A 15,734-nucleotide genomic window follows, 5' to 3' on the forward strand; every position below is an offset into this window, starting at 1 on the left:
ATTTTCAGGAAGTGATATCCCCTGCCTTCCAGGAAGTTAATGGTGAAAAGACCAGAAAAGTGTTGTTCTCTTTTAATGACTTTTATTACGGTTTTGCTCCGTCTGACAGAAGGGGACAAGCTAGTTTTGTCAACCCTGTTACCACAAAATCATGCATTAAAAAATAATTTGATTGAAAATTTAAATGTAAATATTTAACAGCATTTTAACCTCTCTTGAATGCACACCATGTGGTGTCCTGGTGTCCACCACATGGCTAGTAATGGCTGCCGATAACAATATTTCATCAACCCTGTTACTGTCAACCCTGTTACTGTCAATCCTAAAATCTAATAATTCATGTGTTCAACTCCAGAATTATTTATGTAACACATAATTATTTGTATAATATTCATGAATAGTTACAAGAGCACTCATTATTTTATAATAATATGGTTTTTTTTGGTAACAGGGTTGACATAGCACACATACCTCCATTGACTATTTGTTAAAGTAAATAAATAAATAAATAAGATAGCCTGAGATGGCACCGCATGTTTTTCTGAGAGGTAAGAATCTACTTCATCAAAATAGGTGCTTCAAGATTTTAAAAACAGTACTTTGAAAATGAGATATTTTGAATGCAAAATGGCACGTTTTCGTGGAATGACCCAACTACAGATATACTAGTTACAGTGCATGAAAATGCACTGTACTGTTCTTCCTAGGCAACTTCTTCTTATTACAGTGCATGAAAATGCATTGTACTGTTCTTCCTAGGCAACTTCTTCTTATTATTATTATTATTCCGCTTACCACTTTTTCTAGATGCAATTTCTCTTGAACAGTTTAACTTAGAAACTTCATTCAAACTTTGTAACGTAGGTCTTCAAACAGATCGGGTTGCTATATCTTTTCAACTTTGAAACTTTTATACTTTTTAAACTATTAAAGAAAAACTTTTTAAAAATCCCCATAGACTTAACATTGCCGATTATGACATCATAATACGGCCATTAAGCAATTAGAATCCTATGGCAGGTGTTCAGGCCACCTGGATCTCAACTGCCAGTCTCAGGCTTTAAGCATACAAACTGGCCCTATTAAGACTACACATCCTGTTCAACAATTTAACCCTTTAAACTACTGAACTTTTTAACTGTTCAGCCATTGTAACTGTTACTTGTCATCAACTATGACTCCTACCCACTGTAGCTAGTTAGCATGGTTAGCATAGTTAGCATGTTAGCAAGTTAGCATGCTAGCATGTTAACATGCTAATTAGCATTTTTAACAAAATTACTAAAAATGATTAGCTAAGTTACATGGTTAGCATAGTTAGCATGCTAATATGCTAGTTAGCATTTTTAGCAAAACTGCTAAAAATGATTAGCTAAGTCACATGGTTAACATAGTTAGCATGCTAATAAGTTAGCATGTTAACATGCTAGTTAGCATTTTTAGCAAAATTACTAAAAATGATTAGCTAAGTTAGCTAAGTCACATGGTTAGCATAGTTAGCATGCTAGCATGTTAACATGCTAGTTAGCATTTTTAGCAAAACTGCTAAAAATGATTAGCTAAGTAACATGGTTAGCATAGTTAGCATGCTAACATGTTAGCATGCTAGTTAGCATTTTTAGCAAAACTGCTAAAAATGATTAGCTAGGTTAACTAAGTAACATGGTTAGCGTAGTTAATATGCTACTTAGCATTTTTAACAAAACTGTTAAAATGATTAGCTAGGTTAGCTAAGTAACATAGTTAGCATGCTAGTTAGCATAGTTAGCATAACTGCTAAAATTATTAGCTAAGTTAGCTAAGTAACATGGTTAACATAGTTAGCATGCTAACATTGTTAGCATAGTTAGCATGTTTAATAAAACTGCTAGAAAATGTTAGTTAAGTTAGCTAAGTAACATGGTTAGCATGCTAGCACTGCTATAAAACATTAGCTAAGTAGCATGGTTAACAGAATTAAAAATCTTAGCATAACTGCTAGCAAACATTAGAGCCGTTCAAACTTTCAGTTATCGTCAAATATCTACCTATGCACAGCCATTAAACTATTTGAATATCAACATTCATTAAACTGCTAGAAAACGTTAGCTAAGTAGCATGGTTAGCATTGCGAGCACTGCTATAAAACATTAGCTATGTAGCATGGTTAGCATAGTTAAAAATCTTAGCATAACTACTAGCGAACATTAGAGCCATTCCAACTTTCAGTTATCGTCAAATATCTACCTATGCACAGCCATTAAACTATTTGAATATCAACATTCATTCAACTTCCAGTCTGTCAACAACTTTTAAACTATTTACCTTCAACTTTTAAACGGTCTACTTTTAACCCTTTCATGCGCAATGTCCACATCTGTGGACAGTAACTTTAACTCTGATTTCTATTTGTTTATCATGTTGATATAATCCAATCCACTTGAGGGCAGTTTTAATAGATCCATTGCAATATATTAACAATATGTATCATCTTATATTTGGAATATTGACTGCTTGATGACATCATCAATTCAACATGGCTGACAGTAATGGCCATGTGCTGAATCCTCCAGGCATATCTGTAAAAAGTTTCTACTCAAGAAGGCAAAATCAGGTGAAAAAAAATATTATGGTGTACAGGAGAGTGTGTTGAACAACTCTATGTGTTTAGAAATGAAATATGATGTAAAATATAGTTTATAGACACTAAAAACCAACTGTCCACGTATGTGGACGTTGTGCAACAGAGGAGTTAAATGACCAAAAATCTGATTTTGTAACTAGGAAGTTTTTTTATTTGTATTGTTTAAATATGAATTTAACTACTTTAAATTACAAAGAAACAAACATTTGGTAAAGATAAATAATGACCTAACTACATGTTATACATTATGTGAACTGCCTATAATGACAACATTACAGAAATATATAGAGACCAATGAATGGTGTGCATGTTTTGCAAAGAGTAATATATTAAGACATTAGGTGGTGACTAAGTGGTGTGTACACACACACACACACACACATACACACACACACATACAGTACACACACACACACATACAGTACACACACATACACACACAGTACACACACACATACAGTGCACACACACACACACACATACACACACACACACACACATACACACACATACAGTACACACACACACAAACACACACACACACAGTACACACACACACACACATACAGTACACATACACACACACATACAGTACACACACACACAAACACACACACACACACACATACAGACACACATACAGTACACAAACACACACACACACACACATACAGTACACACATACACACACACATACAGTACACACACACACACACAGTACACACACACACACACATACAGTACACACACACACACATACAGTACATACACACAAACACACACACACACATACAATACACACAGACATACAGTACACACACACATACAGTACACACACACACACACACAGTACACACACACACACATACACACAGACATACAGTACACACACACAGTACACACACAAAAAAAATATGTTACATGCTAAAAAAGTAATATGCTGTTCATAACATTACAGAAATGATTGTAAAATCAATCAGTTTTTGAAACTTAAAACATTTTTCAAATCTTTCGAGATGTTTGTAAACATTATCTTCTAATTGACATGGTAAAAAAAATATTTTTCTGCAGTTAATAACATAACCAACATGATATGATTGTAAAATCTACTTTTTTTAACTGGACAAAATATTTTTAAATCATTTTATATGTTATCTGTTACAAAATATGTTCAAAAAATGATCGATCAAATACTATTATAAATAACTCTATTTAAAATTTTAACTCTTTGTAATGTTGCATAACATCTTTAGAATATCCTTCTATGCCATTAAAATCATTACTGTTATGATGTACTTGAAAAAACTGTTGTTTTTTGCATTAAAGTCACATAATGGTCCATATTTTCTGTCATTACTCTTTATTATTTTTTACCCCATTGTTGCGCACTGTCCACATATGTGGACAGTAAAATAACTTCTATATAAAATCATATTTTTAAAAAATTCAAAATGCTTTTCAGTTTTAGGCTCATATAGAGTAATAAAATCAATATTAAAAAAATCTAGACAATTTTTTTCATAATGTGTGCATGAAAGGGTTAAACTATCTATTAAACTAGCTGTCTATCAACAACTTTTAAACTATCTACTGTCTATCAACAACTTTTAAACTATCTACATTCAACTTTTAAACAGTCTACTTTTAAACTATCAACTTTTATTAAGCTATGCAACCACCATGTCTATCCTAGCATCACCGTAGTAACCATCTCTTTATTATCTGTTTTAACTATACATGATATTTTACATCACAACTTTAGCATTTTCATGCACTGGTAATTCCTTTTAATTGCATTTCTAGTTATAAATCATTACTTTATTTAGGCAGAATAAGTTCGTTGTGGTTTCCAAGCTCATTAATATTAACGTTAGCGGTCTTCCACTGATATTCATGGCATTAGCTAGCTTTGTGGTTAGCTAGTCTATGATGAGCCCTAATTTAGCAATGGATAACGTCATACTGCAAATTGTAAACATACGCTTTCAAAATAACAGGCCGGGGAGAGATGATACGTCTCACTGCTAACTGTCACGCTATTAAAGAAAAACATCTTCAGTCACATTGTCAAAAGTTAAAAGGACAGACAGTCAACTACAATGTAACAACGTAACGTAATTACTAGCTAATTCCTCTTCAATCTTGGTTTATTTAACAGCAGCAAAACTGGACATTGTTTTCACGAATTTTGTCATGCTTATTTGAGTTAAGAGAACTGATGGGGATGTTCTTTTAATTGTTATTTCAAGCAATGTATGTCTCGTGACCAAATCACCATGAACACACTTCACTGATGATCTCACTCGCGGATAACTGGTTCTCTCTGCCCGACTCTGGCTAGATCAGCAGGTTGCAGGATGTGTGGCGCGTTATACACGAGTGTTGCCAGCAGGGATGGTGTAGAGTGCCCTCTGTTGGACAAACTATACAACGCCAACACTCATGACATGGTTGAAGGTTGTTTCGTCCGTTTTTATTTTATTTTTAAAATATTCATTTATCGGCCATTATAAATGCCGATACCGATAATTTGGAAAATGCCTAATATCGGCCGATAATATCGGTCGGGCTCTACTTTAGACTTTGAATGAGCAAATGACAATTCCGACTGCAAGATCCCAAATTAAAACGAGTGATAATGGTCCCGAATTTAAGGACGTTTGAAGTTTCAGAATTCCACACATGAAAAGCATGACCAGCTACAGACAGCGAGTGGCAGATAGAATGTGGGTACCAGAGACTGTTTTTGAGTCACATCGTTGCGAATTTCATATGATGATGCATCATTCCACAAAATGGTTTGTCTTCTCCATCATCAAGTTATTCAATAGGCTAAACATATAGCCTTAACTCAAAACTGCTGTTAGGCTTATGTCATTTTGATCTGAATGTCACATGCAGCCATGCTTAAACTCAGCTTGTAATGTATTATAATCAGGGTTCCCACAAGTGTAATGTAAAATTCCATGACTTTTCCCTGACAAAACCCTGCATTTCCATTACTTACTATAATGAAAGGTACAATATACCGACCAATGATTTCAGAGCAGGCGTGTAACGCTTAAGAATTTGTTACTTTTTTAGAGCGGAAGATGAATAAAGTGACCTTGAATGAAGTAAAGCTAATAAACAGATATACACCAATTCTGTGTGGAAATATATTTGTATTAATGTATTTTGGCAAGTAAATTCTAAACTGCTACAACAAAATTCCATGATATTCCATGACTTTGCCCCAGAAATTATAAAATTCCATGACTTTCCATATCTGGAATAGACTTCTGTGATATTCCAGAAATTGCATGACCGCCGAACCCTGTATAATATATTATCACCCGGAGAGAATAAATACTCTTTTCTGATTGGCTGGCGGGGTGGCTTTTAATTCTGAATAACGGGAGACCTATGAAGTAGATCTGGTAAAAAAAAGTTTAATCGCCGTTCCAGATCAATGCTTATGATTGGTAATTATAACAACCATAGTAGGACAACGGTTGAGCGTGGAGGCAGGCTTCGCAACAATGGAATCAACTGTAAACAAGCTAACTGTCCATGCTATCGCTGTTATAGGGCCAAGAAAGTTGTACAACAAGCTGAACTAGTGAGCTTCTTTTTAAACGGAACCGCGCGTTTCCTTTGCTTTGCAGTGGCAACCGGGTGATATGCGGGATAACGACCTTCGAGGTGTGTCCAGTTATACGGAATTAATGGACTCGGGCAGAGGCAACTCCGTCGGGGAGTTCTTTGCCCCTTGCCCTCGTCCATTAATTCCGTATAACAGGACCCCTCGGCGGCCGTTATCCCTTACATAATATTCAGTATTCATTATTGAATGCATTTAATTGGGCTACGGGTTTTCTACAGAATAACACGGACCGCACATTTGAAAGTAAGTAATTTCCACATAGATACCACCCTTTACAGCCCTTTATAATTAAAAATAATTCTTATGACCTGTTCCCATAAGCAGACTTGAAACAAACATACCTAGTGTTGTACTTCAACTGCTGATCCGTGGACATTTCACAAGAAATAAAGGGGTCATGTTGTTGGGTTGTAACCTGCAAGGAATTACATGAAACACACACTTGCAAATCCTGCACAGGATGAATCAAATTAATAGCAAAACAGAGACAAGTATTTACAAAATGCATTGTATTTGCCTATGAAAGTGAACTCCATGAGATTAAGAAAAAGATTCCAAAAATTACCTGGGGTATTTTCTCAGAGGAGGTTTTCCAGCATGTTTTGGTAAGCACAGAATCCACAGGAGTCAACATTTTTTTGTCAGCGATGGCTTCTTCTTTTATAACTATTTCTAAAAGAAAAAAATACTGATCCTTAACACCAGGGGGAAAAAACTCCAACTTGATCAACAATATGCTAATATAACATTCAGGTGCACATGCAAATGCAGCGCCACAGCTTCATTTGTTGTTGCTACAGACCATCAGCATTCCTGTAACTTAATTTCAAGGTCCCCTTGTCTGAGATCAGAAATGGTTGGCGAAAAACACTGCTGTATGTTAACTGTTGCACAAGTGGGTAGTAATGAAGAAACTGAATAGGCTTGGCCATTCTAAATTAATTATCTGGAAGCATGTGACACTGGGTTTTTGGCACAACACCGCACTATGGTGATTTTCCAGAGTAATCATATATTATTTTTGACTTCACATAGATATTGAATTATTGACCAAGTATGGACAATCAAGATTTATTTATTTTTATATATTTTCTATTTTGATTTCAAATTGTTTGGTGACTGTATTTGTTTGTGCTTTAGTATTGTTTGCTTGTTTGACTGTCTTCGAGATCATTCAGTGAGGTTGGTTGGTTGGACTGGTAATTGGATTGAAGGATTAATTGAAATCTCAACTAATGGAATTAGCAAATTACGAAGGCTGCAATTAATCGTACAGCTTGCGACTATAACTACTTAAGAGTATTTTAGGTTTACCAGAAGAGATGTACAAACAAGAAAACAAAAGTACTTTGCAAAACCTATTTTTACGCAGTTGCTACTTTGTAAGACAACACAATGAACATGTAGCAACCTTGAAAAAGTACCACTGGCAACAGTGCAATGAATGTACAGCAAAAAAGGCTAGTTAAACAATGTCAAAGAATGTATTACATTGTGAACACTGAACTGTAGCTTGACTTTCAAAAATGACACTGCAAATCAAAATGTAGCAAAAATCTGGAAAAATAAACGCGATTAGATATAGCCCTACTTCAGGTTGATAATTAGTGGTTACACCTGACTTGAGTCAGGAGGGGGAACTACCTGCAATTAGTGCAGGTTCCACAATAAGATGAGGAAAGGAAGCTGCTTGGAGGGAGGGAGACACAAGAGATGAGAAAATGCTGTGAGTGGCTGTGTCTCAAACCGCCTACTTGCACACTTCAAATACTTTAAATATAGTGCAGATATTGGGACAACACTAACCATCGAAAGGTGGGCACAATGCAAGTAAGAGCTCAGTGCACACTAGCAGTGTACTGATGGAAGTATGCGGTTTGAGACACAGCCAGTGTTTCAAAGGGTGCATCCCAAGCTCTATTTGCACGCGGCTTCTCTCCTCTGTCCTCGGTGCTTCAGCTTGAGCCCCGGAAATCGTTCAAAGCTCGGTGTCTCATTTGTGTAATTGCAACCAGAGAAACTGAGAACGAGGAGAGAGGACAGTGGTGGAAGGGCTGATACGCGAGGAAACACAAGAGCATCCTACAGTATGTGTTAGTGTTTCCAGTCGGAATAGTGAGATCATTAGTCCAAGCTGCCAAGGTGAAAAGTTCTCTCCCACGTCTGCCAACTTTCGGTTTCAAACAAGTTCGTAGTGATTTATTAGCGACAATAAATGAGTAGATAGACCAAGAAATTATCTTTATATGCTGGAAGAATTATGAGCTACCAACAAAAAAGCTGATGCCTGTATTGTTCCATTGTTGTATTGTCTTGTGAACTATCAAGCATTACCTCATTATCAGGCTCAATAAGTGGGAATAGTCCATATTCATATGATATTTTTAGGCTTTTGTAGCTTAAATATTTGTAAGGCTCATATTCTCTAGAATTTGTGTGTAAAATGGTCTGTTTATTCTAGCCAAAGAGGTGATGCGCTGCACTGTCAGTAATTGAAAAGTAAGTAAGAAAAGTAATTTAATCATATTTTTGCATACAGTTCTGCGCCCATCTCCCTACCTATTCATCTCGGTGGAATACTTCACAAACTCTTCCCTCAACACATGAGAAACCATATATTAGAATCGGGGCTTTGAACCGATTTTTTTTCCCAATCGGTTCGTTCCGAACAGAAACGAAATTATAACGTTTCCGGTTATGAGTTCCAACAATAAATTGACGTTCCCGAACCGGTTAGAACAAAAAAATACTGTTCCCAGAACGGTTAATTTCGTTCCTGTCAGCTGTTTAATGCTATAGAATTATGTCACATCTTTCTCATCCAGCTTAAACCAAATGTAATAATATTACAACCATTATTAAATAATAATAATTATATTATTAATAATAATTAAATAGGCCTACAATTATTTCAAATGTGTAGTTTATTGTTAAAAGAGAAAATTTCCACACAAACGTAACGACATTATTAAGACACGTGGTTATGCCACTCGGGCAACAACAAATTCCAACTGTCGGGGGGAAAGGCCATCCAGTAGGCCTACTCATACCGTAACAAGTCTTTTGTTTTGTCTTTTATTAACGATGGATCGTAATTTACCTCTTATTTAAGATGTGGAGTGTAATTACTTTGTAATCCACCGCTCTCTCTCCATTCAGCCAGCGAATGTCCTGTGAGGTCACACAGGAAGTGAACCTCAGCCGTCATGGTAACGTGCGCAGGAAAATAATTACTTTTTTTTTTTAGTTAATTAGGCAACGAAAACTTTGAGGAACGAAATAAAACCGGTATTAACCGGTTACCATTATTTTTAAATAAGTGTTCCTGTTCCAGAACATAAAAAATAATAACGTTTCCGGTTTCGTTTCTGTTCCCAGTAAAATACAAAAAGTTCCCGGTTTTCGTTTTCGTTCCTTGAACCGGTTCAAAGCCCTGATTAGAATAAAAAGCAGGCCTTACCGAATACAAAGGTGTAAAGTATTCCCTTGAACAGTTAGCTGTTCCAGAGTAATATTTCACAACAGGCCAAATACAAAATACATTTTACAAATATCGCCTAGATATCTGTAAATATTAAAATCAGTGGATAAACAGCTGACTAAGAGTTTGTCAAAGTAACCATAATGATCACAAAATGCTAAGCATGCATGTAGGCTTTGAGTTTTCTTAAAGTTGAGCTGTGCTTAAATTGTTCAATACATGATTTCATAACAGGCCAAATAGAAAATAAATGTTCAATATAGCCTAGATCAGGGGTCGGCAACCTTTTTTGCCTGGAGAGCCACTTTTACCAAATGTATTATTTTTTTAATCTCAGAAGAGCCACATAAAGACAGTTACAAAAAAACGTTTGGATATTTAACATAGTTACTTTCATTCAACAGAGGATTTTTTAACAGCCTACATTTTCTACTAGTTTTAATGTGCAAGTAACTTGAAATGTAAAGTGGAAGGACAGAAGTATAGGCCTTAGGCTTCCCATGTAGGCTAAACACCACCCCCTATTTTTCCAGTGTCCTTTGGTATGCAAAGTAACATCATAGTTAACAACACAACACTCAATTTTCTTTGACATGTCATTGGCGAAATTGAACATTAGGCCTACCAGAGATTTGGTGATGGCCTTGGAGTCTGGATGGCTCATATTCAGTGAGGTGAAGTTTCATGCAAGAATTGAGGCCGTCACCATTTAAGGGCAACTCCACGCAAAATGCAAAAATACCATGGCATTGTGTTGGCGTTATGGATGTTTTGCGCGGAATTGCCCTTAAACGTGAGCGCAGGTTTGTCTTTATATTTTTCATATGTGAGAAAGATTTCTCACATGCAAGTGGAACCGAACTCGTTGCAGCAATAGCCTACTAACTCGTTGCAGTATATATAACGGGCAGTTCATTTCGCGTTTTCAGAATCAGTCTTCGGATGGAAACTTTCCCATTTCAGCCTTGTGTTCGTGCTCGCAAGCTGTGGTCGCTGACGTTTCCTTTTTGACATTTTCCTTATCTAGCCTACAGCAAGCGCACACATCAACAATAACAATTAAAGTGTTCTCGTTGACTGAAATGGAGGGAAATCTGTGATTTTGTTTGATATTGACAACAAACCGCGAATGTAACAATATTGTGCAGCTACGGTTACGGAGTCAAGTGATTAGCCTAATTCATTTCAAAAGCTGAGCCGCATCAGAGGGATCAAAGAGCCGCATGCGGCTCCGGAGCCGCGGGTTGCCGACCCCTGGCCTAGATATCTGTAAATATTAAAATCAGATGATTTACCATTCTATGTAATATGTCATGTTTCATAAATGTTTCATTGTGATTGTGTGTGTGTGTGTCAGTCACAGTCAGTCAGTCAGTCAGTCAGTCGGTCAGTGTGTCTGTCTGTCTGTCTGTCTGTGTGAGGATAATGCTGTTCAACAGCCAAAGAGGAGAGATGTGAGCCATTGAGCTCAGAGACTGAGACAGTTCCCAGTTCCACCTCAGGACTCCCCACCTTTCTCTGATAACAAGATGCCTTGTTCAGTGTGTTGGCAATGTTATTTGTTATATTTTATATAATTGATTTGTATATTTTTTGAGAATTCTTAGATGTGGATTTTAAATGTGTTGGCATGTTAGTGCTAAGGGAGCATGTTTAAATAAAACCTGTGATTCTTACCTTTACAATGCATTTTATTTCATGTTTCTATGTGCTACAGAGGCTTAGATATTAATCTTTTGGTAGATGTTGACAAATTCTTAGTATTTTTTCAGAAAACCCTCAGGAGATATTTATCTTAACATAGCAGTGTTTCCCATACATTTACTTATTTGTGGCGGCCCACCACAATATCAGCACTGACCACCACACAATGATTTTCCATGTTGTACTATTTCAATTGGATGGAATTCATTCATTACAGAGCTATGTGCACCTTTGCACAGCCTCTCTCTGTCTCTCAACAAACCTACCTGCATGTTTAACCCTTAGAACCCTAAGCTGTTTTTAGGGCATTTTCACTACCTTTATTCATAAGGATTTATTCTGGTCATTGTAAGTGCCACACACATATATTATATTTTTTTCAGGAGAGTCTAGGCTATTTAGATCTGCCATCATTTCATGTATTAATACTAGCATTGATTTTATTTTGATTTTTAAAGAATTAAAATATAAAAAGTGTATTATAAAAATTCTTATATTTCGACATGTATCTCACCACAGCAAGCTCACAGCTCTAGATGCATTTCATGTGTCTGTAGGGCAGACTGTCCTGAATCGGGCAATATAATTGCCATGTTGGAGGGATACTCTGGGGCTGAGCAATTTACAGAAATATTTGCTGTGTGATTTACGGAAATAAATGCCATTTTTTATTTAGTAATGAAAAATGACCTTTCTGCGCTCCATATCTGTGACACGAACTGATCTGACCTGACTTGACCCGAGGTTGCGTGTTAGCCTGCGTGCCTGTGTGTATGCAGTCATAATAATTCTCAACTTTTTACTGCATTGCCATGAACAAAGTAAAGGCAAAAAAGGTGTTTATTTGTTGAACAAATTGGGATGCAATGTAAGCCTTGAATTGGATGCCATGCAGGAATTTGCTAGAATCTCAAAACCGGAATATGAACATGCTTTGCCATAGAGAAACACATGATAGCATTGGATTATAAACATGCTTTGCCACAAGAACAGACAAAAACGTGGGGTAAGTCCAGCTATATGAAGTTATTATTTTGCTGTCACTTCGTCTGTTTTATAACCCAGAAGGATGTACTTGGTATCAAATGATAGCTCTGAGTCTCCTCTTTCATCTGACATGCATGGCATATCTATGCGATCACGGGTCCGCGAGTAATTCAAACGAGAGTAATGAGTGTGCAGTGTTGGTTTGTGCACGACGTTATTATTTTGCAGTCACTTCGTCTGGTTTTATAAGCCAGAAGGATCGATAAACATGGTACCAATGGATAGCCCTGTGCCTTCTCTTTCATCTGATATGCTTGCCATATCGATGCGATCACGGGTTCGCGAGTAATTCAAACTAGAGTAATGTGTGTGCAGGTGAACGCAGAGAAGTATAGACTGTAAATATGATGCAATTTGATTTAATTTCATGATTTTTTTAAATTTTCATACTTGATCGTACAGACAAGTGTGTAGTCTCGTTGGAAAGCCCCACTTCTGCTCTGTCGTGCAATAAAGGTTTCATCTCGCTGCGATGAACCGTTCCGGAGCAATGTAACAGAGAAGAAAGGGTGTGTTTTTTGACGCACTTTGCGTCAATCGGGTTCTAAGGGTTAAAGAAAACATTAACAACTGCAATTGTTGGCATAAAAGTCAACTGGCTAAATTGTGCTTAAATCTGCATCATAACCACGCTGTGCTAATTTGTTAAAAACTGTTAAACCTGCCACCACAAATAGAATTCAATTATGTGGGAAACACTGCATAGGTTTTTATAGGTGTTTTTAGCAGGTGTTTTAGGAGTAAATGGGTTAAATCAACCTGCAACTTGCAAGAGAGTATAAGAATGAGAGCGCACGCACACAGCAGTTACAGGACTTGTTACTGTTGTTAGCAACCAGCTAACAAGGATTAGCTAAATCACTAAGACAAGGCTATTTTTATTTCAAAAAGAGAAATAATGAAGGCAGCAAAGGTAGGCAAGAACAAGATACATTTTTGATCAAAACATTAGCATAAGAAGAGCTGATTATCAGGCTGAATGATACACAATGCTTTCCTGATGTTAAAGGTTCACTATGCAAGATATTCACCTTAAAAGGGGAAATCCGGTGTAAAACGGATTTTGGATATGCTTATCATGATAACGAGTTTGAGCGTTCGTTAGGGAGCAAAAAAACGCTAATCCGATGCATTCTAAACTAGCCGGTTTATAGCCGATGCTTCCAAAATGCCAACACTGGTAGTGATGGGGCATTTCTCATGGTAAAAAGGTTGCTAATTTTAAACCATTTATGAGGCTCAAAGTCATTTGCCAGTCGGCGCCATCTTGAAATGAAGTTACTACAAGTTGTACAAGTTAAATGCATCAATTTCAGAGACAGCTGATTCAGTATTCAGAGCATCAGTTTTCTTCATTGTAGGCTACTATGTCAAAAGTAACTTTAACTTTTGTTTGCCTTTCTAATAGGCTATCGTATGTTCACTTTCACGACATCCACTTGCCAATCTGCTAGACTATGGTATTAAGGCATAGCCCTGGGGCCTGTACTACGAAGGGAGCTTAACCTACCCAGATGTAACCCAGGGTTACTTTGTTAAACCAGGGTTGACCAAACCTGGTTATCTTAAGTGGTGTTAATCGGTACTACGACGCTGATTATGAAGTTGATTTGTTGAGCCGGGGTTAACCTGTGCGCGTTCACATAAAAGGGGCGGGTTGCAGCGCAAGTCACCACTTTCAATGATGACGCGATCACCTTATTTTACGGATGAGGAATGCACAATTATTATGACAAGTTATGAGGAATTAAAACCCACTCTACGACAAAAATCAAATACGTCGGCAGTGAGCAAAGCAAGGCTGTTGGCAACGTTTTACAGATCGGGTAGCCTAAATGCCTAAAAGTAAAGTTTTATTCCCACATGTTCTTCAAATATGTGTTACGGAGGATTAGTAGCTTACGGAATGTCTGAAATGAGTTGAAATAATTAAATAGCATAATTTGAGTTCATAGAAAGGCCTACAGATGCAACCCAATTCAGAAGTGGGCATATAGATTACAGTAATAAGGATAATGAAATGTTTAAGTAGCCCCCATTGACTGATTTAGTGTATGCCTAATCCTGTGAACATTTCAGATGCAACACCATTGCCAAACGCACATGGCAGCAGGTGAAAATGAAACACAAAAACATTATTCAGAATAGTAGGTTTATATAGTTATAGCTTGCATTAATATTTCTTAATTATGAAAACATGTAGGCCTAGCTTATAGCCTTCACTTGGCCTCTGTTTTACAGATAACAAGAAACAGGTGTCTTCGAACACTACTGTAGGAGGAAAGGCACCAGAGTGTTTTACAGTAGCAGAGGAGTTGGCCATCGCAAATAATAGTGGAAGGCCGATTATGGAGGGGGTTGAGGGAGGCATTCGGTCGGATTCTGGTGCTGTGGAAATGTGTAGCCTTTATGTGCAGGGTACAGTAATATGACATTCAATTCAACAAGTTTGTTAAAATGGTGATTTTTATTTATTAGGCCTACTGTAGGCTATGTCCGATTTATTTTAGGCTATTCTTGCTCAGATGTTCAGCATACTGTAGGCCTATGTCCGATTTATTTTAGGACATAGCCTACAGTATTCTTGCATCACTGATTGAATACATGAATGTCCACGTACGGGCATTGATGAGACGTCTACCTAAATCATCTGACAAAGATAACGAATTCCCTCGGCTGACAATCTATATCTTCATATAGAATATCGTCCGGGTAGGCTATATATATATTTTCTGGCGGTCTCTAAAACCCCTCGCCCTGCGAAGAGAGTCCCTCACGATTTGCGCTCCAATGTCGTATGGATCCTCCAGGTACGCCGACATGTCTCGGGAGAAATTGTTAGTGGAGGGGTGGTACTTATAAAGGGTGTGGTTAACGGAAACCTCGGGTTAACCAAGAACATAACCTGGTCGGAGCAGGTTTGAGATGCAGCGTAAATTGCCATGGCAGCATACCTCGGTTAAAACCTATCCACCTTTCGTAGTACGGGTTAATCGGGAAGTTACGCCACACGTGATCAAGTTACTCTCGAAGTTACCCAGATAAGCCAGAAACCCCGCTTCGTAGTACAGGCCCCTGGTCTACGTGCAGTAAATAGTTTTAAGTGGAGTAGAACTACTAGGGCTACTGTGCTTGTTGACATCTTATCATGTAGCCTATGATCGCTAAATGTTGATTCTTTATAATGTCGCAATTGGTCATCTCCGTTCCGCTGCGCTTGTGGTTCAGCTGTG

The 15,734-nt window shown here is 37.2% G+C and overlaps 1 protein-coding gene across 4 annotated transcripts in view; it reads right to left on the reverse strand.

Annotated features, from left to right (window-relative positions):
- nisch (nischarin) overlaps positions 1–15,734 on the reverse strand; it is a 51,256-nt gene that overhangs the window by 20,749 nt on the left and 14,773 nt on the right. Inside the window, exons 14-15 of one of the 4 annotated variants that reach the window (XM_076269088.1) lie at positions 6,835–6,941; positions 6,611–6,684 (exon numbers count right to left, since the gene is read on the reverse strand). In XM_076269088.1, coding sequence (XP_076125203.1) covers positions 6,611–6,684; positions 6,835–6,941 — 181 coding nt within the window. Of the gene's footprint in view, positions 1–6,610; positions 6,721–6,834; positions 6,942–15,734 lie in introns of those variants that run through there. The other 3 variants (XM_076269087.1, XR_012983130.1, XM_076269089.1) reach the window with 3 other exon arrangements.

The sequence above is a fragment of the Alosa pseudoharengus genome, unplaced genomic scaffold (genome assembly GCF_046254945.1).
Source record: "Alosa pseudoharengus isolate Yale_2024_CS ecotype anadromous, Long Island Sound unplaced genomic scaffold, YU_APseudo_1.1 YU_APseudo_1.1_scf_5, whole genome shotgun sequence".
NCBI lineage: Eukaryota > Metazoa > Chordata > Actinopteri > Clupeiformes > Clupeidae > Alosa > Alosa pseudoharengus.